Here is a 27,145-nt window from a genome sequence, read left to right as displayed (position 1 = left end):
ATGTTTCTATAAGGGCTCTGGATTAACCCTTTTCTGGGGTTGAAGCTGAAGGGATCCTACTGTTTTGATCCAAGTATTTGTAAGAGAGCTATTGTCGAATTGACCACTTTACTGTAAGCACACTTTTGTTTCTAATCTGAGGTAAGCGCCTGGTTTTTTGCACACTAGCGCTATTAGAGAGGGTTGGGGTTCCTTACAATGCATGTGATCTCAGACACTATTAGAAAGGGTTGGGGTTCCGCAGAATTTTACGATATAATTATACAGTTCCTTAACCAAACAAAGGTTGAAAACCACTGTGTAGTGACACTGTCATGCGCTTCCGTGTTATAAGGCAGACGCACCCTTAGGATGTCTCCAGACAATGTAGCTATATGGGAGGGAGCTATGCGTGGCCACTGAGTTGACCTGTGCAGGGGGATGTCCTCTTACCTCTCCTGCACCGTTGGTCTGGGACCCGCTCTCCTCCCCAGCTACTGCGTGCCGCCGTCAACGAAGTTCAGGAAGAAGAAGAGAAACGGCGCAACTGCGCATGTCTGAAGAAATGAAGCTCCCGGATGTTCTTCTGAAAAAACTTTATTCAACACAACACAAGGGCTACACCGCAATCTCCCCCTCTACGCGTTTCACCCTTACAGATAGGGCTTCGTCTCGGAGTGACAGTTCCTTAACCAAACAAAGGTTGAAAATCACTGGTCTAGAGGGGAGAGAGAAAGGCAATTACATTCTCTGATAATGTATGCCTTGGGACACTTCCATCATGTTCAATGATACAGATAAATGAATGATATAAATCAGCTGCCTATTTTCTATAGACATGTTGAACAGCGGGGTACAGAAATCTCACACATTTTTGGAGATGTCAAGGAAACTAAAACAGCTGCATACCTCAAAAATTGCTTCATTTTTTTTTATCATGAACATTCACCCTTTGTAAATAAACCGCTGGGTAATATAATTCAGGGGAACCCTGGTTACAAATGAATCATTAGGGAATTAAGAATTCAAACATTGAATGTGACAATTATTCTTTTATTATCGATGTGGGTAGTGTGTGTGTATATATTTATATATATATATATACAGTGTTCGACAAATCACCCAAAAATCTACTCGCCCAACCAAAAAATCTACTCGCCACCTAGTCCCGCCCCTAACCCCGCCCCCAACCCCCGCTTTAAAATAAAATATATAAATAAAATACATTTAATAAATTCCTAGTCAGAACAACATTTGTTTTTGACAAATGTATTTATTACATTATACTACAATTAGTCCTTGTTACGTGTGTGTGTGTGTGTGTGTGTGTGTGTGTGTGTGTGTGTGTGTGTGTGTGTGTGTGTGTGTGTGTGTGTGTGTGTGTGTGTGTGTGTGTGTGTGTGTGTGTGTGTGTGTGTGTGTGTGTGTGTGTAAGTGTGTGTAAGTGTGTGTAAGTGTGTAAGTGTGTAAATGTTGGATCTAGAAATAAAAGCCACATTTGAATGACTAGTTTCCTGAACACCTTAACCAGTGTCTGGACGTCCCCGCTTCACAATATCTAAAGCAGCAATCCCTCCTGGGATCTTACCTGATCCGCAGTCCCTCAATGTCCAGGTACCTCATTCCCGCAATGTTATACATTGGAGGGGAGGTGTTCCCTACCTGTCTTCTGGGTTAGGGGGGGGGTTCCGATGTCTTCTGTGTGAAGCTTGAGTCAGATCTGGAAGAAAGCAGTATAGGTTATTTTGGTGTAGTATAGGACAGTTAAGATATATAGGGTAAATAAGATATCCAGATACAAAGAGGGGGAGAGAGAGAGAGAGAGAGAGGGGGAGAGAGAGAGAGAGAGAGAGAGAGAGAGAGAGAGAGAGAGAGAGAGAGGGGGGGGGGGGAGAGAGCGAGAGAGAGAGAGAGGGGGGGAGAGAGGGAGAGAAAGAAAGAGAGGGGAGAGAAAGAGAGAGGGGAGAGAGAGAGGGGAGAGAGAGAGGGGAGAGAATTAGGGAGAGGGGAGAGAAAGAGAGAGGGGAGAGAAAGAGAGAGGGGAGAGAAGGGAGAGAAAGAGAGAGAAAGAGAGAGAGAGGGGGGGAGAGAAGGAGAGGGAGAGAAAGAGAGAGGGAGAGGGAGGGGGAGAGAAAGAGAGGGAGAGAAAGAAAAAGAGAGAGAAAGAGAGAGGGGAGAGAAAGAGAGAGGGGAGAGAAAGAGAGAGGGGAGAGAAAGAGAGAGGGGAGAGAAAGAGAGAGAGGGAGAGAAAGAGAGAGAGGGAGAGAGAGGGAGAGAAAGAAAGAGAGAGGGAGAGAAAGAGAGAGAGGGGAGAGAAAGAGAGAGGGGAGAGAAAGAGAGAGAGGAGAGAAAGAGAGAGAGGGGGAGAGAGAGAGAGGGAGAGAAAGAGAGAGGGAGAGAAAGAGGGGGAGAGAAAGAAAGAGAGAGAGAAAGAGAGAGGGGAGAGAAAGAGAGAGGGAAGAGAAAGAGAGAGGGGAGAGAGAGGGAGAGAAAGAGAGAGGGAGAGAAAGGGAGAGAAAGAGAGAGAGGGATAGAAAGAGAGAGAGAGAGAAAGGGAGAGGGGAGAGAAAGAGAGAGGGGAGAGAAAGAGAGAGGGGAGAGAAAGAGAGTGCGGGGAGAGAAAAAGAGACAGAGGATGGAGAGAGAAAAAGAGACAGAGGAGAGAGAGAGAAAAAGAGACAGAGGAGAGAGAGAGAAAAAGAGACAGAGGAGAGAGAAGGAGACAGAGGGGGGAAAGAGAAAGAGAAAGGGGAGAGAAAGAGAGGGGAGAGAAAGAGAGGGGAGAGAAAGAGAGACCAGAGAGGGGAGACAGGGGAGACCAGAGAGAGGGGAGACGGGGGAGACCAGAGAGAGGGGAGACGGGGGAGACCAGAGAGAGAGGGGCAGAGGTGACTGACTGACCGGGGCAGGGGTGACTGACTGACCGGGGCAGGGGTGACTGACTGACCGGGGCAGGGGTGACTGACTGACCGGGGCAGGGGTGACTGACTGACCGGGGCAGGGGTGACTGACTGACTGACCGGGGCAGGGGTGACTGACTGACTGACTGGGGCAGGGGTGACTGACTGACTGACCGGGGCAGGGGTGACTGACTGACTGGGGCAGGGGTGACTGACTGACTGACCGGGGCAGGGGTGGGTGACTGACCGGGGCAGGGGTGGGTGACTGACCGGGGCAGGGGTGGGTGACTGACCGGGGCAGGGGTGGGTGACTGACCGGGGCAGGGGGTGGGTGACTGATTGGGGGGGTACCTCTGGTGTCACACATACTCCCATACACACATACACATTCTCCCATATATAAAAACCCACACACACCCATATACACACACACACACACACCCACATATACACACACACACTCCCACATATACACACACACACACACACACTCCCACATATATATACACACACTCCCACATATATATATATACACACACTCCCACATATATATACACACACTCCCACATATATACACACACTCCCACACACACATATATACACCCCCCACCCATATCTACACACACACACATACACACACACACATTCTCCCATGCCCACACACACTCACTCTCTACACACCTTTTGGAAAGGCCGCGACCAGCACCAGCACCACCACGCTCCCCCCCCCCCCCTCGCACATCTCCTGCTCCGCGGGGACATAAGGGGGCATCCCCCGCTCCCATCACCCGGCGCGCTCCCTGACGGGGGGACGCAGGGGGGGGGGAAGCAGGGGGGGGGGGGAAGCAGGGGGGGGGGGGAAGCGGGGACATGAGGGGGCATCCCCCGCTCCCATCACCCGGCGCGCTCCCTGACGCGGGACCGGGGGGACGCGGGGGAAGCGGGGACATGAGGGGCATCCCCCGCTCCCATCACCCGGCGCGCTCCCTGACGCGGGGCCGGGGGGAAGCGGGGACATGAGGGGGCATCCCCCGCTCCCATCACCCGCTGCGCTCTCTGACACGGGACCGGGGGGAAGCGGGGGACATGGGGGGGCATCCCTCGCTCCCATCACCCGCCGCGCTCTCTGATACGGGACCGGGGGGGAAGCGGGGGGGGGGAAGCGCCAGGGAGGGGAGGGAGGTGGGGGAAGGCACAGATAATACTTACTGTGTCCTCCATCCTCCATGGGGAAAAGAATGGCTGCTCGTTGGGGGCGGGCTCATATAGAGCCTGGCCGCGCGCCCACAAAGCCTGGGAGCGCGCGCCAATCAGCAGTCAGGTAACAGGGGAGTTTTTTTTTTTTTTCAGCCAGCGCGAGCAGGGAAATTTAGCGCGAGCAGGGAAATTTAGCGCGAGCAGGGAAAATTTAGGCCTCGTTCAGGGTGCTGGCTTCGGAGGGAGGGCGTGCTACCGTGCGTGCTGCCGTGAGAAACAAAGTATTCAATTTGAATACTGGTTGTCAGGGTAGCAACCGCCCTGTCTCCGAAGCCAGGAGTTGAAGCTGACTACAGTTTCAATAAACGAAAATTTCGTTTTTTGGAGCTGCAGCAGCGTCACAAGGACCAAGGCAGCCAATGAAATCATTCTTCAGAATGATTTCATGACTGCAACCTCGATACTTACCCTGCTGCGTGTAACCCCGCCCCCTCCTCAACGCTGAAAAGTCTGCTGGGGGATAAACACAGATCGCCCAGCAAACTGCAGCACTGCCTCCCTCACGGCCTCCCTCCGAGTCCTGCAGCTGGCACCCTGAACGAGGCCTTAAAAAAACAAAACACGTGTGCTGCTTGGGCCAATAGTTACTCGCCCGGGGGTTAAATCCACCTGCCCCGGGCGTGTAAATGTATAGGATTGTCGAACACATATATATATATATATATATATATATATATATCAGGGTTCCCCATGGGTCCCCTTACCTCCGCCACATTGTGGGGACCCCCTGTGACATGTCGGGAAGCTACGGTGCGATCACGTCAGGGGCTTCCCAAGGTTGCGCATGCGCAGTTGAGAGTAGCGGCAGCAATGTTAAAGAGGTCCGCAAGGGACTACAAGACCCAGTCACTGGGGCTGCAATCCATGTGACACTAGGGAGCCAATTGCGTGGCAGAGATCTCCTGCAGAGAGAGATACATTTGGCGCGCTCAGGGCTTAGAATCAGTCGGCGCTGGGACAGAGTAGGGGGGGAGGTTGTATGTGCAGTGATCAGGTGGCCCCTGCACTAGGCCAGGTTACCCCCCTAGGCCCCAGCTAGGCCCTGAGTCATACCATAGCTTGCTACAGGGACAGGGTAGGGACCCTGCCCCTTTAGTTGTTAGTGATAGTCAGGGACACAGCTGCTACGCTGCGCAGCCCTGATCATTGGGTCTGGGATCAGACCAACCTCTCAAGATAAGAGACTATCTTCATGGTGGGACCATCTGGCTGGACACCACCCCATGCAGAGGCGGATTCGCGGGATCAGCGGATCCACTCTGTCTTCCTTCCAGCGCGCCCGGGTGTGGACACACCCGGCAGGTACCTTCACCATACACTAAGTGCACCAACTCTCATCTCAACATAGTGGGAAGCGCTGTCTCACACTGGGGTGGGTGGGGGGACTCTTGGGACACTTGGGTATGGGGTTACGGCCCAGTGAGGCCAGTGTTACAGGGTGACACTAATGTACTGTTGTTGTTATGTTGTATTCTGTTCTGCATATACTGTAAACTGTTTATATATACACTCGGTGTATGTGGGTCCTGTGTCAGGGGTATTCTACACTCTAGGATCCTGCACAGGTGGAGGTGCTGTAAGTACGTTCCAGGATACAACCCAGGTTCCCATCAGCAGAGACTCAGGCCTCCTGTGAGCCTGACAGGTAAAGCACCACACCTGGTAATACACCTAGATTCCCCCACAGGGTCCCTATCTGCGATTGGGGGAGAGGAAGTGTGAGATATATATATATATATATATATATATATATATATATATATAGTGCTTGACAAATCAACCAAAAATCTACTCAACAAACCAAAAAATCTACTCACCACCTAGCCCCACTCATCTTTTTAAAAAAGAAATTGAATACATTCCTAGTAAGAACTAATAACAAGATTTGTTTTTGACATAACAGTTTATTTATTGTATTACATTTATATTTTAACACAATTAGTCCTTGTTACAGTTACGCATGTGTGTATGTGTGTATGTGAAAATGTCGGATGACCTCACTAATCTAGAAAAAAAGACAGATGTGAAGGACTAGTTTCCTGAACCCCTTAACCAGTGTCTGGATGCCACCGCTTCACAATTTCTAAAGCAGCAATCCTGCCTGGGATCTTACCTGTGGGTGACAGAGAGAGAGACAGACATAGAGATTGTGGGTGACAGAGAGAAACAGAGAGTGGGTGACACAAAGAGAGAAAGAGAGAGTGGGTGACAGAGAGAGTGGGTGACAGAGAGAGTGAGTGACAGAGAGAGTGAGTGACAGAGAGAGTGAGTGACAGAGAGAGTGGGTGACAGAGAGAGTGGGTGACAGAGAGAGTGGGTGACAGAGAGAGTGGGTGACAGAGAGAGTGACAGAGAGTGAGTGACAGAGTGTGGGGTGACAGCGTGGACAAGAGAGAGCGTGAGGGGGTGGGTGACTGACACACTTGGGGGGGTGACTGACACAGGTGGGTGACCAACTCTTGGGTGTGTGACTATGACTGACTGGGTGGGTGTCTGTATACACACACACGCACACTCCCTGCACAACGCAACTACTTGAGGGGGGGGGGGTTGCCAGCTTAAGACGGAGGCACTCCGCATGGCTTTGTATTGCAGCACCGCCATAGATAAGAGCCATAAAGGGCCATCGCCGGTAAGGGGGGGACGCATGGGGACTGCGAGAGGCGGCAATGGGGACTGCGGGAAGCGGCAATGGCGTGCGGCAATGGCAGTAAGGGTGTACTTACTTGATCAAGCAGGATCACTTTTGAAAAGGAATGGCGGGCTTCAATGCGCGGGCTCCAAAAAAAATCCTAGCAGCGCGCCAAATCGCGTCACACCAATCAGGTAGGGGGATTTTGTTTTTCTTTCAGCGCGAGCAGGGACCGCGTGTGCTGCTTGGGCAGCCATGAGGAATCACCAGTGGGCAAATTTGTCGATCAAAATATAGACACACACTAGCGGATTTAGCTTTGCAAAGCGGACAGTCCCACGTAAGTTGCAGTCGCTTACAGTAAAATGACACAGCACAAACAAATGGTCTTCCCCCTAAAAAGATGTGTTCGTGTGCCAGTTATCATGGGCCTACTCTCCTTTTCTAAAAAAGCTGAGACACACACAAACAAATGGTCTTCCCCCAAAAAGTGTGTTCGTGTGTGTAACAGGGGATTTATCCCTGTTCAGAAAACTTGCCTCTAATCCAGCAGTGTGCTGGTTAATTAACCAGCACCTGGCTGATTGGAGGTTTGTTAGAGAAAAGGCTCCTCCTGTTTGAATGTGCCTCAGATGTGCTAATTAAGCAGACAGAACAACACTGTCAGGTGACTTTTTAGGCCTATATAAACCCAGTCTGAACAGCTAGTCTGCTTGCAGCCCATATCCAAGTGGCCCATTATAAGTGGCATGACTACTGAACAACTGAAGTTTAAAAGGAAGTGGCCCATTATAAGTGGCATGACTACTGAACAACTGAAGTTTAAAAGGAAGTGGCCCATTATAAGTGGCATGACTACTGAACAACTGAAGTTTAAAAGGAAGTGGCCCATTATAAGTGGCATGACTACTGAACAACTGAAGTTTAAAAGGAAGTGGCCCATTATAAGTGGCATGATTACTGAACAACTGAAGTTTAAAAGGAAGTGGCCCATTATAAGTGGCATGACTACTGAACAACTGAAGTTTAAAAGGAAGTGGCCCATTATAAGTGGCATGACTACTGAACAACTGAAGTTTAAAAGGAAGTGGCCCATTATAAGTGGCATGATTACTGAACAACTGAAGTTTAAAAGGAAGTGGCCCATTATAAGTGGCATGACTACTGAACAACTGAAGTTTAAAAGGAAGTGGCCCATTATAAGTGGCATGACTACTGAACAACTGAAGTTTAAAAGGAAGTGGCCCATTATAAGTGGCATGACTACTGAACAACTGAAGTTTAAAAGGAAGTGGCCCATTATAAGTGGCATGACTACTGAACAACTGAAGTTTAAAAGGAAGTGGCCCATTATAAGTGGCATGACTACTGAACAACTGAAGTTTAAAAGGAAGTGGCCCATTATAAGTGGCATGACTACTGAACAACTGAAGTTTAAAAGGAAGTTCAAAAGAAGTGAGGAAGAAGTGGACACCCCAACTGGCCCTGATTCCTGCATTTGAACTACGCTGGAAAGGAGGATATCATCAATACCAGACTGCATCATTACTGCTGGGATGCTGCCTTTACCATTTATATTTGCTGTGACTTCACTTCTTCTCAAATTATGCACTTCTTTTTACCAGCCTCAGTATGTCTCTAACTCCATTCATATATCTCCATCTCTCCTTCCTTCACCACTTCTCTGTTCACATGAACTCCTTTCTTACCTGCGTCCTCTGACACCACACAGCTATATCCCCTGCACTAAAACACACCCCTACAAATCCTCCTCACACATTCTCTTTCTATCCATGCTTCTCCTCCTTGCTTCTGGGGATATCTCTCCCAATCCTGGTCCCTGTCTTATTCCTACATGCGCTCGTCCTCGCCTGCCAACTGCAACCTCTACTCCTTATGGTGTCAACCCCTCCAACCTCATACCCATCCCCTGCCACCCTCCCTCCTCTCTCCCTTTCTCCTGTGCCCTTTGGAATGCTCGCTCCCTCTCTAACAAGTTCCTTTCTGTGCATGACTTCTTTCTCTCTCACTCCCTGCTTCTATTTGCTATAACTGAGACCTGGCTCACTCAGTCTGACTCTGCTCTGGAAGCTGCCCTCTCCTACGGTGGCCTTTCCTTCTCCCACACTGCGCGCACTGATGGCAGGGGTGGAGGCGTGGGGCTCCTGCTCTCCTCTCTCTGTCGTTACCGAACCCTTCCTATTCCTCCCTCTCTTGCTTTTCCCTCCTTTGAGGCTCACACTGTCCAGATTTTCTCTCCTCTCCCTGTTCATGTGGCGGTCATCTATCGCCCACCTACCTCTTCTCATCCCCCTTCTGCCTTTCTCTCTCACTTTGAATCCTGGCTCTCTTTCTTCCTCTCCTCAGACTCCCCTGTTCTTCTCCTTGGGGACTTCAATTGCCACATTGATGACCCCTCTCTCCCTTGGGCTTCCCGCTTTCTTTCTCTAACCTCTTCTTTTGGCCTTCAACAGTGGACAGCCGCCAGCACCCACAAGGATGGCCACTACTTAGACCTGGTTTTCACTAAGAACTTCTCTCTCTCCGATTTCTCCATTTCCCCATTTCCTCTCTCTGACCATCATCTCATCTCATTCTCTCTATCTCGCTTCTCCCCTTCTCCACCTCCATCTACACCCCGGTTCTGCAGAAACCTGCGCTCTATTCACTTACCTGACTTTGAGTCCACTTTACGCTCCTCCCTCTCCTCTCTCAGCTCTGCTACAGACCCCGACAATCTGGTCAGGAACTACAACTCTGTCTTGTCCTTCTCTCTTGATCTACATGCCCCACTTTCTCTCTGCTGCACTCGCCCTTCTAACCCTAGACCCTGGCTAAATTCCCACACACGCATGCTGCGTTCCTCCACTCGTTCCTCTGAACGCCTCTGGAGGAAGTCTCACACTCTCGCAGACTTCCTTCACTACAAATTTATGCCATCCTGTTTCAACTCTGCCCTCTCGCAAGCTAAACAAGCCTACTTTTCTGCACTAATCAACATGCACAAGTCTAACCCACGCCGACTGTTCTCTGTCTTTGATACTCTACTCAAACCACCCTCAGCTGCCTCTCCTTCCTCCATCTCCGCTCAGGACTTTGCTGACTATTTTAAGGAAAAGGTGGAATCCATACGTCAGAACATCCCGTTTCTTCTTCCCATCCTACACCTCTTCCTAACTCTCCTCCTGCCTTCCTTGACTCTTTTTCCACTGTCTCAGAGGAGGATGTGTCGCTGTTGATCGCCACTTCTCCCTCTACCACTTGCCCTCTTGACCCCATTCCCTCCCACATCCTAAAACCTCTTGCTCCTACTATAATCCCTACGCTCACACACATTTTTAACTCCTCCCTCTGCTCTGGAACCTTTCCATCCTCCTTCAAACATGCAACAGTCATACCATTACTCAAAAACAGCAAGCTTGACCCTACCTGTCTTTCTAACTATCGACCTGTCTCCCTCCTGCCTTTTGCCTCTAAACTCCTTGAACGTCTTGTATTCTCTCGCTTGCTCCATTTTCTCAACACCTATTCTCTGCTAGACCCTCTACAATCTGGCTTCCGCACTGCTCACTCCACGGAAACAGCCCTCCCTAAAATAACTGACGACCTCCATGCTGCCAAAGACAGAGGTCATTACAATCTGCTCATATTACTCAACCTCTCTGCAGCATTTGACACCGTGGACCACCCTCTTCTCCTTCACATTCTCCATACTCTTGGTATTCGGAACAAAGCTCTATCCTGGATCTCATCCTACCTCTCCCATCGTACTTTCAGTGTCTCTTCTGCTAACACCTCCTCCTCCTCTATTGATCTCTCTGTGGGGGTACCCCAGGGCTCTGTCCTGGGACCTCTTCTCTTTTCTCTGTACACACTCTCTCTAGGTGACCTAATAACATCTTTTGGGTTTAAATATCACCTCTATGCTGACGACACACAAATATACTTTTCTACCCCTGACCTTACACCTGCTGTACAGACCAAAGTTTCTGAATGTCTCTCTGCTATATCATCCTGGATGGCCCTCCGTCGCCTTAAACTCAACATGGCTAAAACAGAGCTCCTCATACTTCCTCCCAAACCTGGCCCTATTACCTCCTTCCACATTACTGTTGGAACTACGATCATCCACCCAGTAGCCCAAGCACGCTGCCTAGGGGTCACACTCGACTCCTCTCTTACATTCGCCCCTCACATTCAAAACATTTCTAAAACTTGTCGCTTTTTCCTCCGCAATATAACAAAGATACGCCCTTTCCTCTGTTGCTCGACTGCTAAAACTCTGACTCAGGCCCTCATTCTCTCCCATCTTGATTACTGTAACCTCCTGCTGTCCGGCCTTCCTACCTCTCACCTGTCTCCCCTACAATCTATCCTAAATGCTGCTGCCAGAATCACTCTACTCTTTCCTAGATTTGTCTCAGCATCTCCCCTCCTGAAATCCCTCTCCTGGCTTCCAATCAAATCCCGCATCTCACACTCCATTCTTCTTCTCACTTTTAAAGCTTTACACTCTTCTGCCCCTCCTTACATCTCAGCCCTAATTTCTCGCTATGCACCACCCCGACTCTTGCGTTCTGCTCAAGGATGTCTTCTTTCTACCCCCTTTTTATCTAAAGCCCTCTCCCGCCTTAAACATTTTTCACTGACTGCCCCACACCTCTGGAATGCCCTTCCCCTCAGTACCCGACTAGCACCCTCTCTATCCACCTTTAAGACCCACCTTAAGACACACTTTTTTAAAGCATACGAATAGCACTGTGAACATTCTGAACACGATACATAAAGCTTGGCCCCCTGCAGACGCACTTACCAGAACTCCCTCCTACTGTCTCTGTACGTTCTCCCTACCTACCAATTAGATTGTAAGCTCCTCGGGGCAGGGACTCCTCTTCCTAAATGTTATGTTTGTCTAAAGCACTTATTCCCATGATCTGTTATTTATATTATCTGTTATTTATTCGATTACCACATGTATTACTACTGTGAAGCGCTATGTACATTAATTATTGGCGCTATATAAATAAAGACATACAATACAATACAGGAAGGAGACTCCTGAGCACACATGTGAGCTGAACAAGGAGACAGACATGGGGGAGGTTCCTGAGTCTCACAGAGGGAACACAGATGTCCGGAGCTTACAAGACTTCTAAGCCTGACTGCTGATATAGCCCGAGGAAAAGGCAGCAACCCAGGAAAGAGAGAAGCCTTCCCCACTACAGCTACCAGAGAGACAGATAAGACTTTATTTTGGAACTGTTATGTATCTGTATATGTTTATATTTTGGGGCTGGTGAATAGCTTAGCTAACCAACTCAGTCAGAGAGGGCTGAGCTACATGTGTAGATAGTCTCCAAAGCGGAGATAGGTTTTTGTTTGGCTTATTTTCATATGTTTTGCTGGGGACAGGCGCAAAAAAGCCTAATTTGAATTTCACCTTAAAAACAGTCTCAATTGCGTACATCTGAACAAGTCTCTTACAGTGTATGTATGTATGTGTGTGTATGCGCACACACACACACACACACACACACACACACACACACACACACACACACACACACACACACACACACTTTTTTTTTCCATACAGGCGCTTGTTCACATTAAATAACAGGCCGATTCTGATGCAAATATCTGGTGATAACCAAACCCCTTCCACACCTTACCATTCTAACCATTTAAATGATTATTATAAGTCTGTCTCTTTTGAGATGATTTTGTGATGGTCACCAAACTCCAGAAGTAGCCAAAGGGGGTGTGAAAAAGAACCTCCTACATGTTCCGCACCATTGGTGCTTTATCATGGAGTAACACTGTGTCCACATATAGCTTTATATAATGAAAATTCTTTCATAATCCGCACCCCCCCCCCTCCCCGGCGTGACATCACGTGGGCGTGCACACAACTGCACAAGCCCCCCCGATCCACACACCAGAGGTGGGCAGATCAAGAACAAGCAAGGCGCACAGCTGTGTCACCATATATGGTACATGATGTATACTTTTTAAATCCCACAGATCCCTTAATAATTATCACTTGCCTACTACTGTCTGCTAACAACTAGAAACAAGAACAGTCTAATGATATTAAGTGACATTGTTGTCATATAATTATGTTCTTTACTACCATCACTTAGATTGTAAGCTCTTCGGGGCAGTGACTCCCTTTCCTATTGTTTTATGTCTGAAGCGCTTATTCCTACCATGTGTTATAATATTGTCACGTGTATTGTAAAGTGCTATGTTCTTGGATGGCGCTATATAAGATATACATACATATAATATCAGTAGCAGTCCAGACTCCCCCGCCCTCCTGCTCTATATTACAGCAGCTCATGCGGGAAAGCCTGAAATACTAACTACCCAGAGAAAATGAAATTGTATCACTTATTATGCACATTTTCTGCACTGCAATTGTTGGACCGCAAGAGCCATCGCCATAGTAACAGGATCCGGACGTGCCAACTGGCGGTGCATTCTGGGATGTGTAGTTCTGATGGAGGGAGGCGTGATCAAAGGTGAAGAGGAGCTGTTTGCAACAGATTGTTTCAGAGGCTGAACCCAACTCTATGGCCAGCCAGAAGGGGGCAGCACTATGATGTTTCAACTATAGATCTCTATCTTTCGCAGAACAGGGATTTGCACAGATTAGGTCTATTTCATAGATGTTTCCCTAATTTGATTGTGTGTTTGGATTTCTTCTGCTACTAAGGATGAAGTCTTTAACATACCAGTCCTAACAAACAGATGAGCACCTTTAATGGACAGAGAGTAATAGAGATAACTAAAATAAAGCAGCATGGCTCTTAGGATTTTAAGGAACAAGATATTAGAATTCGATCCTTTTTCCTTCTAGAAATGGGGATGATGGGGGGTGGGGAGAAACACAGCTGTATCTTGATGCTTGCGGTGTAACACAAGCACAGCAAATATTGTACTTGGGGACAGTTTCAAAAACAAAATTATTTCAGTTGCATCATTTTCCAAAGAATTCTTTTCTAAACCATGATGGGAGAATCCTAAATTATTTTCCATTGAACACACCTATGATCTCCGGTTACCGTTATAACACTTGGGCTAAAAACCCATGAGCGCTAATGTAGAGTACTAAATAACAACGTTTGTTTTTATTCTGTGTGACACGGAAATGCTTTAAATCTGCCTCAAGTTCTCAGTTTGGCAAGGCATTTAATTAAATAGTTTACTGGTTATGTGCCCTGGTTTCTGCACAAGATGTAGAAGGGCAGATCCTGTCTGTAACGTAACAAACGATAAGAATATTTGCTGTCATACAAGCCGTTGAATACAAATACTATCACACCTTATCACATAGTGAAAACCTCCATATTGTGCACCAATGTCAGAAGCAAAATAAGCATTAGATTAAGGACATCTTAAAATAATAAGCATGCTCAGAGAAAGTGAATGTGCGGAACAAAACAACTTTAGATAAGTACAAATGATTTGTACAGGGTTTAGGAACTGTAACAATACAATCTTCACCATTGTGTCTCGTTTGCACAGAGGTTTTTAGGTTTCAAGGTATCCCAGTAGCTTTAAGAAAATAAACACAACACCATTTTGTTCCCCAATATAGGTTTACTTTAAATTCCAACTTAAACCTGCAACGTCGCAATCTGAATGGAGGAGGATACTGCCCACTGTAGTGCTGGTTCAGCACACTAAAATGTGCAACTTTAATATTCTTTTCCCAGCCAAAACAGCTGACTGTCCATTCAGTTGGGAAGTAGAAAAAGCCCTTCACAAGTCGAGCCACCGTCCATGTGTATACAGCTCCAGGAGCAGGATCCATGATACTGCTGAGTGGTACGGGAATAAACAGCAACAAAGACAATTGAGTAATAATTCACTTTTTGAAAAGTCGATGATGCAGTAAGTGATGGTACCAAGGAAAACAAGAGCGTCAACAAAAATGAAAGAGCAGTCCCTTTTAAAAATCCTCCGGCAAGATTAAAAAAGGTACCACAACAACTTCAGAATGGAAAGACGTGATGCTCATTTAATGTCCCGAGAGCGAGAGCAGGAGAAGGGATAACAAAATAACCTCAGGGGAGTTGTGTGTTCTGGTCGAGAAGATGTTCACTACCAGATATGATGGTTCTGTAATGAGAGAGAGAGAAATATCAGGGTGCATCTCACCATTGGGGGGGGGGGGGGGGGGGGGTTATACCAGCACATGTTAAACCCACAATCTGTTTTTCTTTAAACACAATGCAACAGAAGGAAAGGGTGCAGCAAAGGGAGAGCAGCTAATGCACTTTGTAGACTTGTCTTTTAGAACTACACAGATTGCAAAAACAAAAAATGGTACACGGCACTCCGATCTTTAACAAATAGGAATACTTGTTACAAATTGCACGTATCGATATGTGAGAATTAGTAACCAATATCCCACATTTGTTCATAAAGATCAAAGTACCGACTCCTGCCTATACCTTACATAAGTATCCCTGGCTGGCACAGAGGCATAGCTCTCCATCAAACCCAGAGTGCCCTGCTCTAGCCATGTAAAACAGATTTAAATCAATTACATATACAGCTTCCAATGACAAATTAAACAAGAGAAACCCACCACAGCTTCAGCGGACTACTCCTCAAGAGGAATAATTTCTTCAGTTACAAAGAACTCAATTGTCTCTTCCTCCCAATCCTCCACATTGCTGTCCAACTCGTCTGTATCCACACTAAAAGCAATGGAGAGAAAGGGAAAACAACTTTGTACGGGAGAATGGTTTGTATACGGCACAGGGGTTTTTCCTCCGGCAGTAAAGGGAGGTCACAATTAAGTGCACAGTTAAAAACAATCCTGCAAAATGTCCACTTCTTTTGGGATGGCGGTCATATCCCACCCCCACAACGTTACTCATGCTGAATTTGTTACAGTACACACATTTGCTGCATATTAAACTTAGAGTTACCTCCTCTGAGTTCCAGGCGCTCTTCCTTCTGATCCAGGTACATTTTATTTGCCAGCTCCCGGTAGCTTTTGTACTCTTCCATCATGGTTCTTCTCCGATCAACAAGTTCCTGCAGGCCAGACACAGAAAGTACCATGTGACAGTCTGCAGGTAAGGCTGATAGAACTTAAAAACCCAGTATTGGAGATTCAGTGAAGTAAAAACATTTTGTATTATAAATTCCCGGAGGCGTTTAATAGATACTAACATTGTTGTCCGAACGTTTGTCTGAATAGCTTAATGGTAATTCCATGGGACCGTTTTTTTTACATCTGAGCTTTTACTTAACAGAGCAAACAAGATTGCCAAGATGCAGGACTGAATTATAAAGCAGATCCTGGGACGTGTTAAGTCCACAGTATTTGTCAATACCAATATTTCTTCAAAACAGGAGGATTTGTTTTGAAGCACAGGGAGGGATGATAAAAAAACAAATACAAATAAAGCGGATGACGATCTGCAGCTTTACACAACACCTTACACCAGGGGAGTGCAATCTTTTTCCCCCTGCGCCCCTTGCCGGCTGTCCTGCTCTCCGCGCGCCCCCCTCCCTACCGTGGTTCCCGGCGTCTGGGCGTCAAACATCACGTTGTCATAGCAACGTGGCGTCACATGACGCCGGCTGAACCACGGCTGCTTCCCCGGCACTTAATTTAAGTGTCTTCGGAAAGCGCGTGGGGCCTCAGAAAACCCCACGTCCCCACAGTTAATCTCGCGCCTCCCCTGGGGGGCGCGCCCCCAGTTTGCGCACCTCTGCCTTACACTGCAGCAGCACATACAAAATTGGTTTTCACTACAGTACTACTTTTTAAACTAGTGTAAAAAAATTTTTACATACCTTTGATGCCTTGGTTTGGCTTAAACGATCTTTCTGTTCAAATATCTTTGAATATTTCTTCAAATCCTTCTTGATTGTCTGTAACAAAGGAAATATAGTGTGACAACCGAATAATGATGACTCATTTGGAAGATGTGTGCATTTGCTAGCACAACAAACCCTTTATACAAGGTTGTACAAACTTCTATTACCTTTATTTCTTCTTGGCCTAGCAAAGTCTGGGGTCTGGGCCTCCAGAGAAGCTGACAGAACCTGTCCTTGTTGTTCTTCTGAAGAAGTCGGCCTTGGAAAGTCCACAACCAGTATGCGTTATCCACCTACAAAACAGAAGCCGTGATGTTAAGTTCTGTCGAACGAGTATACCCCTTTTCAGAGCAGCAGGCGCTGCAAACAAAATCCATGTATTCATATTTTTATTAATAAAAGGTGGCAAGTGCGTACATAGCTTTTCATAGAAATGGTCTACAAGACATTAGAGGGAAGATAGGATATAGGGCAAGAAATAAAGAGGAAATATTGTAAATTAGTAGCATCGAAAAAAATTGAGTGAAATTAACAGGGTTCAAGCTCCAGAGACACCGCGTCCAAGCTGGATTTAAAAAAAAAAAAAGGAAGACTAAAGAAGCAGCTTGGATTGCTCCTTTAAAAAAAAGGACATTAAAAATGCTTAATTTAATAAAGTGAATTTTCAGACTGGACAGGGCATGAATATTCAGAGAAGTGATAGCAAAAGGGAAGAGAATATATATCTCTAGATCCCAGTGTGACGAAGTTGAGACATTAGGGGGTCTGACGTAAACAGCATTAGGGTCTAAGCAGCCATTTTGTCTGACTATTTTTGTCAGCCATCTTGTTATTGTTCTAGTCCTTGTCTGTCATCTATGTTGTAATGTGCTGTGCTTGTGTCATCCATTTTGTCTTCTGTCTGTATGAAAGCTGCATGAAAGTTATAGTGGGTTAAAAGATTTTTCGCTCTCAGTGTTTACCAGCTCTGGCCAGCCCAGCTGCAGAAGAAGGGAGGGGGCATACAGCTTAGAGGAGTGAGATTAGAATTAGAGTAGACTTCTCACATTTAAGTGCCAGGTAAAGTCTTGAGAAGTGAGATCAGAATTAGAACCGACTTCTCAGCATTCGAGTGTCTGGTGGACTCAGAGATAGAAATCATTTCTCACATTCAACCCCTTAAAGAATGTATGTATCATTTCATTTTTGTTATGTATTACAAGATTATGTCATTTTAGTTGACGCACACTTAAATCATTTGTTATGTATTCCAAACTTACATCAGTTGTAGTATTGTTATGTATTACAAAATGATGTAATATTTAGTGACGCGCAAGCCCCCCCATAAAGGGGTGGAGCTTTAGTTTTTAGGGTATAAATGTATCTCATACCGTATTATCTGGGAGAGAGCTTTTTGTTTTGAAGCTGTCTCCGCTGTGTGCACCTGAAATAAACTCATCCGATAACTGAATTTTTGTTGTAACATTTTTTACAGCTTTAACAAGTGAAATCTATAATGCAGTCAGCCATTTGTTAAGAAAAGTATAGGAAGGGCAAAAAAATAAAAAATCTATACTTTTCCCAAAAAGGTACAACCAATAGATTCCATGGAAGAATAAGAGTAAAGGATTCTGTGTCTTACCTTGTGGCTCCACCAGGACACGGACGTCACAACATAGCGACCCGTTGGATCCCATTCCACATCAGAGGCTGTATAATGTTCGGCAATATTCATTATGGTACAATCTGATGTATCGACAAAGGCCAATGCGCCGTTCATACTGCAAGACAGGAAAATCGGTGTTAGGCGTCAATGGAACTCCACATGTATATGTACACCCAGGATTCTGCTTTTCAGACAGTCCTAGATAAATGCAACATGACACATCAGAGAAGAACCACAAGCCAAGCATTGAGGCTACCTACCTCCTTAAACCAGCAAGAACCAAGAACTGCCCCTGTGGACTCCAGAAGATCGTGTTAGCCTGCTGTTTGTCATACGTTTCTGAAAGAAGAAAGTCATTAAAACTCCAAGATATATATAAAAATTAAAAAAAAAGTATACATTGGGCGATTGTTAGAAATTCAAAAGGAGGTTGTTAGAAAATGAAGAAATAGTAATTCTTACTTATAAGATCAATCTTCCCGTTGTTTTTGACATGGTAGAAAGAAACAGATATCCGGGGGACCTCGCCATGCAGAACAGCAAACTTGCTTCCATTAGGCTCCCATGCAAAGGCAATGATGCCATCTACAGAAGGAAAATTAACACAGAGAATGATTGAAAAAGAGTAGTTACACCTCCATGCTTCATACCCACTAGCTATAGGAAGAGCCGACCCATGTAACGTTCACACGAAGTCTGATTTGCAGTTTGCTGCTTATGTGCAGCAGGGAGAGTGTTGCTAACCCAACCGACAAGGAAGCATTACAATACAAAAATACATAATTTTTGGTCACAACATTTCCCCTACGTTTCATTAAGTTGTGGACTCCGCACTGAATGATGCATGAACAGCACTATCTAAAAAAACCAGAAAAGATCGAATATATTATTTGCCCTGGCTACTTCATACAGAAAAGGAATGTAGTAGTCCGTGTGCGCCCCCCCCCCCCCCAAAAAAATTAAACCAAAAGAACTTCACGCTAGAAGCATGTAGTGAGGTTAACATGCAAGTGACGTTACCGGACTCATGCAAGGGAACACGGAAAGGATTACAGGCAGAGGACACAAGTGATGGACTTGCCTTTCATTTCAACTACATCCACTGGAACCTGCTTCTCTCTCATTCTGAAGATCTCAAAGTTGGTCACCATGCCCTGTTCATAAAAGAAATAACCTTCGTAAAAAGGTTGCACTACAAAATGGAATTATTCTCGATGCGTTTCACAAAAGTATTCGGATAGATATGCAAATACGTACATGAACCCACTCGCAGACAAATACAAAAAATACATTGGTAAATGGATAGAGGTCGATGGAATGTGGATAACGCATACCTGAGTTCCTTTAGGTGTTCTGTCAACCTTGACACAGAGATAATCCCCGTTCTTCTGCCAGTGCAGCTTGCAATCCACAACGTTGAACAGATTCCTCACTCTGATCTCTTCTCTTGATGGAAGCTGCATTAAAGTCACTCTGGCAGGGATGTCTTTGTCTTCCGGCACCCAAAATGCAATGATGTTACCCCCGGGAGACCATGAGAACTCCCTACAGAAAAGCAGGGGACACGTTTACAATTCATGGGGAAGTTTAAAGTAAAATAAAAAGAGCGAGTAAAACCAGGTAAAGAATTATAAGTGAAATTGACTGAAGAACACACTTACTTTATTCCAGAGATCTTCAAACTCTTTTTTTCCAAAAGGCCCATAGACTAGGAAAGAACAATAAAGTATAATTCTCCATTTAATATCGCCGAGGTAACACATTGATTTACAGAGGAACCGTATACCATAAGCAATACAAATTTACTTTAGTTTCTATATTTTATTGCGATTCCCAAGAAAAATGATATAGTGCCTCTTAGAATGAATATAAATTATCTCTGTGCAAGGCAATTAAGAAACTTCAGTTTCAGCATCAAATGCAAGAAAAGTGGTCCCGTTTGTCATGGCACATAGGACTCCGGAACAAAAAGGTCTCAAACGCAACACACTCTCCCTAAAATATTACGCTGTGCCCTTAGGCTTATTGTTAGTGATGACGCAGAGTTCATGTTCAGTGCAGACTTACAGGCGTTTCAAAAATACTGAGTGTATCTGGCGTCATTCGCGCAAAGAACTTGCCGTCGTAACTCCATCTGAAGAGAGAAATCAGATCTGTAAAATCAGGCTGAATGAAAAAGTCCTTATGCATCTTCTACATTTATTTTTTTCTTGGAATTTGTCAACGTACTTAAAGATCGGCCAATGCGCAGAGCTTTCACAGTGAAATCCTCGCCTCTTCAGTCCTGAGAGGGTATCCCAAATAATGATAGCTTGGGGGTCATCTTGAGTGTCCATTAGAGGGCTAAAAGTAACAAGATACCTACAGGGAAAACAAACATTTATATAGATGGGCAACGCGAAAATAAGGTGGAATAAAAAATAAAAATTGTAGATTATAAAAATAATCCTTTTCAACATCTAAACGGCATGTAACGGTTTATGTAATTTACATCTCTCGTACCGCGCTACGGAATATGTTGGCGCTTTACAAATAAACGATGATAACAATGTAGCATCTTTGATGTGCACCAAAGAGAAGTATAAAACAAGAATCAAACAAACAATGGTTCTTCCAGTATAAAGCTGGCTTGGGTACCTTTCACATGGCGAGAAGTCGATGAGCTGCACCCCTTGGTGGCTGTACCTCTGGATTTGCTTGAATTTCTCTCCTCCCCACAGAGCGATGCCTCTCTGATGGAACGTGCCCAGGAAGTTACCTTTTGGAGACCAGCGCACGTACGTTTCTGTCCATCGCTAAAAAAAGAAAAAAAAAAGTGTTTAAAATGGCTCTTCGCCATTTAATAACCCTCGAGGGGGTCGACAGGCACAGAACCAAACCGTTAATAACAAAATAATTTCTAAGAGCAGTCCCTCCCCCCCCCCGATGGATTGTATTTGCTTTCTATTTACAGGGGTGGGACACAAGGGGTCCCCACAGCTGAATCACGTTAATGTAATCTCCAGTGACCCATTGCTTTCCACTCAAGCAAGAAAAATATAATAAAGGCGGGTGGGTGGTAGGCACCTTTGTGTTCGTTCATTTTAGTATTCGAGTTTTCAGGCAGACAACATTTTTACACACATTTTGCATAACAAGGTATCAAGAGAACAGATTATTAAGAACAGGCTCAGGTGACCCCATACTTTATGCAGCACAGTAACTATCTGACAAACCAGCTTTGTACATTGTAGCACTTAAAATGAATGAGGTATTTATTAACATGCAACGCTGCCTACAAAATGATAATATCACTCCATTTACTGTTCCTAGTCACAAGGCACCAAAAGCAAAACTCAGTGGCTTGAGAGACTGTAAAAGCAGCGGCCGCCTGCGAGGGTTCTTCCGAATGGGACCTTCGCATTGATCCCCCGCAGCCGGGGGATGCCACTGTCAGGATACTGCAGGTTCCTCCAACAGTGCAAACCAAATCTAGCTACCTCTATACTATGTAAATAGATTATGCTGCTGTGCAAAGTAGAATTTGATACTTTTTGCCAACACATAGTATAAACAGAAAATGCTGGTTCTCAAAGTACAGTTTCCTCAGAGCCAAACATTTGCAGGTGGCCGAAAATAATACAAGGTGTCTGTGAGACTTGTAATCATGCACATTTAAAATGAAAGGATTCTGATGCTTCGGTTCCCCAATAACCACTTACCGGTCTCTCCTCCGCTGGAACAGACTCTTTAACATCGTTCCAAAATATGGTGGTGCGATCACCAGATTCAAATATAACACTGAATTGATCTCTGCAATCTGGATCCTCTAACCAAGATCGCAGGTTTCCCTAAAAAAACACAGAAACAAAACCACTCATACACAAGATACTTATAAATATGTTCTGTTTACATTTTCTACACGGGGGGTATCCAATAAGGATGCCAACGCACAAATGTAATAGGAATGTTGGATAGGGCTGTGCATCCACTTGAGGAACTCCATAAAATGTCCTTCATACTACGGAGGAGAGAAGCGGGCGACATGCTTTTCTCCCTCCAAATTGCATGCTGTATTTACACCTGAACTGGCTTCAAAATAGCTCCTTCTGTTACCAGATGCCTCTTTACACATGTTGCATAATGGTAACAGTAGCTATGAGCTACTGTTGGATAGAATTGTTTCCCTACAGGGATAAGTTACCATTAAAAACGAAGTTGAAGCCTGCTATAAAAAAGGAATAAATAACAAAACAAGATAAAAAAGCTACAAACATTGATTTACTAAACCTGGATGTGTATTTTAGATGCACGGTGAACTTTAAGATCACGTGCGTTATCCCTACGCTGCTTTATTTTTTTGGAGGGCGGCGAGATGTATACTTTATCTTAACTGGGTTCCCGCGGTATCAGCCCAGCACAAAACGGCCACTGGGCAAGGCAAGCACAAACAACCAATAGAAAGCCACATCATCCCATGAAGTTTGCAGACTTTCTACTAGCGAAACCGCTGGGAAGCAGAACTAGGGGAACCCCGAACCCCAACAGAGAAGAAATGAATCATTCAGTAATGCTTTATAACCTGAGGAGATTCTACAAATAGTCATGGTATAGAAAACTTACAAAGTCTTTAAATGGCTGCTTCTCCGGGATTTCCCACTCATCGCTAATGACCATGTATCTGCAAAAGTAACGTAAAGAGCAGTTCTGTATGGGCAGCATGACATTCAGCGTCAACATGTCAAATCCCCCCACGAAAGCAAAGCACAAGCTGTTACAGTAGAACACTTACTTATCAAAGTCGGTGAAGAGATTGACACGGAACGTATGCTGCTTATCCAGTTTGTGGCCATCTGAATTTTTTACAGCATCCTGAGCATGAGCTGGGGACCCGTACTCTATAAAAATGTACCTGGGACAAACAAAAAGGCAAGTTGGTATTATATCCAGTGTCGTGCAACCCAACTTAAAAAGGGGACCACAGATATGTCACGCCATATACTAAGGAGCCGCAGGGGCCTTTGTTCCTCTAGAATCAAGATCTAAAAAGGCAGGAAAACATTGAAAGTCTGGCAACTTACATCTACGTGGAAACAGGAACCTCACAAAAAGGGTTTTTCTGTTTTTAAAACCATCGAAGAAGTCACATGTAACCTCCCAGAGGTCCCCATAATGCCGTATGAATGGTTTATGTGCGTCACTCAATTACATGACAAAATATCAGAAGGAAATGTGCTACAACATGCAAAAATGACTATGTATACATTGTATAGTATGTGCGTCCAAGCAATAACACTGAGACCTGTATAAGCCAGTACTACAAGTTATCTTGGGAATACATATTTAATACTATTAAATACTTTTGGCGCTTCACACAGACTCGCATACACACCCGCTTGTTACTCCATCTTTTTCTGGGTAGTAGTCGTTAGTAATTTTTCCAAAGCTGGAGAAAATCTTATGGATCACATTCTTCAACTTCTCCAGACGGTCAGGTCCAACCTGTGGGACATTATCTACTACAATCACAGAGTCTATACCATCTGCCTCCTGGGGACAGTCTTTAAGGAGATCACCAAGCAACTCTGTAATGGAAAGAAAAAAATAGGTCCCCGATGTTAGCGGGTTATTCACACAGAGGTATATAAAACATGCTCTGTTATAGGACTTGTGCTCATTAAAAGAAATATCATGAATATACATTTAAACTTGCAAGCTATTAGCCATATCAAATGACGCCATGTTGCCTGAAGCCGGCTCAATTCAGCTGAGTTACAGAGGCCTCACGCTGGAGAGCACGAGGCCTCTGAAACCCCTGCACGCACCCCCAAAAATAATATCTCCCCCAGTTTGCGCACCCGTCTTAAAACACACCTCTGCTGGTTGATACTGACCTTGACCCCTTGCAGACGCACTTACCAGAACGTCCTCCTACTGTCACCACTTAGATTGTAAGCTCTTTGGGCAGGGACTACTTTTCCTATTGTTTTATGTCTGAAGCACCTATTCCCAATATGTGTTATATCATTATATCACTTGTATTACTGCATTAAAGCGCTATGTACTGGGGTGGCGCTATATAAAAAAAGATCTACATACATACAAACAAGCACAAACAGATACAAATGAAGGCCCTACTCCTGAGAGCTTACAATTAGAGGACATTTCCAGCATTTATATGGACATTTAGGCATACGACGGAGGTCACATTTATTGCCTCAATCATAACGGACATAGTAGAAAAATACTCCAAAGAGAAAATAATGTTGGTCAGGAGTTTAGCAAATAAGCTGTAGGAAGCCGACATTTTAAGCACAATGTTCAAGATTTCTCACAGAAATCTGTATCTAAACCAAACAAAAGCCTACACAAGATTTCACATTTCTAACTACTATAAGCCAGATATTTAATATATTTGGTTCACATACTTTCCTTAAATTAAGAGTGAACTATTAAAACATTAGGGGTTATTTATGGAGGGTCAAATTGATAGTGTACAAAACAAATTGCATAGATTCAACCAATTTACAAATGAAGCGGTTATATTGTGCATACAAGTACTATTTCCTGCCTCACAGAGTAGGGTTTTATGATGCATTTTTGTGTTAACCCTTTGGGTGCCCATGAAGCATTTACCCACGCTATGAGTTCTGATACACCAGGGGCACCGTGACAGAGTACAGGCATACCCCACATTAACGTACGCAATGGGACCGGAGCATGTATGTAAACTGAAAATGTACTTAAAGTGAAGCACTACCTTTTTTCTCCACTTATCGATGCATGTACTGTACTGCAATCGTCATATACGTGCATAACCAATTAGATTGTAAGCTCCTCGGAGCAGGGACTCCTTCCTTAATGTTACTTTTACAGTATGTCTGTAGCACTTATTCCCATGATCTGTTATTTATATTATTTGTTATTTATATGATATGTATTACTACTGTGAAGCGCTATGTACATTTATGGCGCTATATAAATAAAGACATACAATACAATAACTGATGTAAATAACGCATTTGTAACAGGCTCTATAGTCTCCCCGCTTGCGCACAGCTTCGGTACAGGTAAGGAGCCGGTATTGCTGTTCAGGATGTGCTGACAGGCGCATGCGTGAGCTGCCGTTTGCCTATTGGGCGATATGTGCTTACTCGCGAGTGTACTTAAAGTGAGTGTCCTGAAACCGGGGTATGCCTGTAACTACATCCTTTACTTTGTAAGCGCTAAGGAGCCATTCTATTACAGAGCGGTGCAGGTACAGGCCCTGCACATTAAGGAGCAGGTAACCTGGCTGGTCTTCAGTCTGTGACCCCCTCATTACAGGTACATGCCCAATGCCTGCCATCTGATAGCCTCCTCTCCTGGTGCCCACTTATAAAACAGGTTAGCTGGGGGAAATAATGCATGGAGAGTCAGTCTGGTTTGGAGGCAGGTCCGGGACACAGGTTATGAAGAGGACATACCCCAGTTACAAACAGGTGGCTGTGTTGGGAGACTCGGTCAATTATTACAGGAGTGAAGTGTCTGCTGCAGGCTCCATTCAAAGCCTGCGCCCTCGCCTAGCAGCCTTTGCCCTCTCCCGACCTGTGCCAGCCGGCACCCACTCCCACCAACCAGCGCCCTCCACTCCCGGTGCCAGCACCATCTCCTACCAGCCTGCACCCACTCCCACCAACCAGCGCCCTCCACTCCCGGTGCCAGCACCATCTCCTACCAGCCTGCGCCCACTCCCACCAACCAGCGCCCTCCACTCCCGGTGCCAGCACCATCTCCTACCAGCCTGCACCCACTCCCACCAACCAGCGCCCTCCACTCCCGGTGCCAGCACCATCTCCTACCAGCCTGCGCCCACTCCCACCAACCAGCGCCCTCCACTCCCGGTGCCAGCACCATCTCCTACCAGCCTGCGCCCACTCCCACCAACCAGCGCCCTCCACTCCCGGTGCCAGCACCATCTCCTACCAGCCTGCGCCCACTCCCACCAACCAGCGCCCTCCACTCCCGGTGCCAGCACCATCTCCTACCAGCCTGCGCCCACTCCCACCAACCAGCGCCCTCCACTCCCGGTGCCAGCACCATCTCATACCTGCCTGAGCCCACTCCCACCAACCAGCGCCCTCCACTCCCGGTGCCAGCACCATCTCATACCTGCCTGAGCCCACTCCCACCAACCAGCGCCCTCCACTCCCGGTGCCAGCACCATCTCATACCTGCCTGAGCCCACTCCCACCAACCAGCGCCCTCCACTCCCGGTGCCAGCACCATCTCTGCCCACACCATCTCTGCCCACTCCCACCAACCTGCGCCCTGCAATCCCAGGCCTTGGGCCCTCTCCCAACCGGTGACAGCCTTGGGCCCTCTCCCAACCGGTGACAGCCTTGGGCCCTCTCCCAACCGGTGACAGCCTTAGGCCCTCTCCCAACCGGTGACAGCCTTAGGCCCTCTCCCAACCGGTGACAGCCTTGGGCCCTCCACTCCCGGACCTGCGCCCTCTCCTACCCGTTGCCCCCTCGGCCTTGCACTGCCACCTGTATCACTCAGACTCTGCCCCTCTCGGGCCCTTGAAGCTCCCGCACTCTCCTCACCCTCCTCGCTGATATCATCCTCGAAGCCCTCCGGGTCGCTGAACGACATCTCTTCCTCTTCTTCCTCCTCCTCATCTTCTTCCTCCTCCTCCTGCTGCTCCACGGCCGCCGCCGCGGCCTCCTCGGTTTCCTCTATCTCCGGTCCGTCCGCCATCCTCTCGGTGTCCCGCATCCGCCCCTCTGCCTCACTCTCCCGCAGGATCCGGGAGTCTTCCAGCTTCTCCCCGCGCGTGCACACACACAGAACCCGCGGCTCGCGCAGCTAGCAGGCCCACGTGCGAAACACCCGGCGTCAGGAGCGGAAAAGGAGCGAACTAAC

At 46.2% G+C, this 27,145-nt stretch overlaps 2 protein-coding genes across 2 annotated transcripts in view; both read right to left on the bottom strand.

Moving 5' to 3' along the window:
- Nucleotides 1-1,733, bottom strand: part of LOC142463183 (kinesin-like protein KIF19) — a 46,080-nt gene extending 44,347 nt beyond the window's left edge. Inside the window, exon 1 of the mRNA XM_075565602.1 lies at nucleotides 1,568-1,733. The gene's annotated coding sequence lies outside the window, so the exon portion shown is untranslated. The remainder of the gene's footprint in view (nucleotides 1-1,567) is intronic.
- Nucleotides 1,734-14,353: 12,620 nt separating this feature from the next.
- Nucleotides 14,354-27,145, bottom strand: EIF3B (eukaryotic translation initiation factor 3 subunit B). Its single transcript, XM_075565601.1, has 19 exons — nucleotides 26,827-27,145; nucleotides 23,631-23,823; nucleotides 23,031-23,150; nucleotides 22,862-22,919; nucleotides 21,961-22,089; nucleotides 20,897-21,054; nucleotides 20,489-20,620; nucleotides 20,327-20,393; nucleotides 19,921-19,967; nucleotides 19,594-19,804; nucleotides 19,341-19,413; nucleotides 18,722-18,844; nucleotides 18,520-18,598; nucleotides 18,236-18,374; nucleotides 16,782-16,907; nucleotides 16,591-16,668; nucleotides 15,714-15,822; nucleotides 15,368-15,480; nucleotides 14,354-14,895 (listed from the first exon to the last, which is right to left on the bottom strand). Exons 1-18 carry the CDS (start codon nucleotides 26,996-26,998, stop codon nucleotides 15,383-15,385), a joined length of 2,112 nt encoding a protein of 703 aa, XP_075421716.1. The 5' UTR covers nucleotides 26,999-27,145; the 3' UTR covers nucleotides 14,354-14,895; nucleotides 15,368-15,382.

The sequence above is a fragment of the Ascaphus truei genome, chromosome 11 (assembly GCF_040206685.1).
Source record: "Ascaphus truei isolate aAscTru1 chromosome 11, aAscTru1.hap1, whole genome shotgun sequence".
In the NCBI taxonomy this organism is placed as follows: Eukaryota; Metazoa; Chordata; class Amphibia; order Anura; family Ascaphidae; genus Ascaphus; species Ascaphus truei.
The sequence above is the reverse complement of the archived record's forward strand: the minus strand, read 5'-3'. Positions and strand labels throughout refer to the sequence as shown.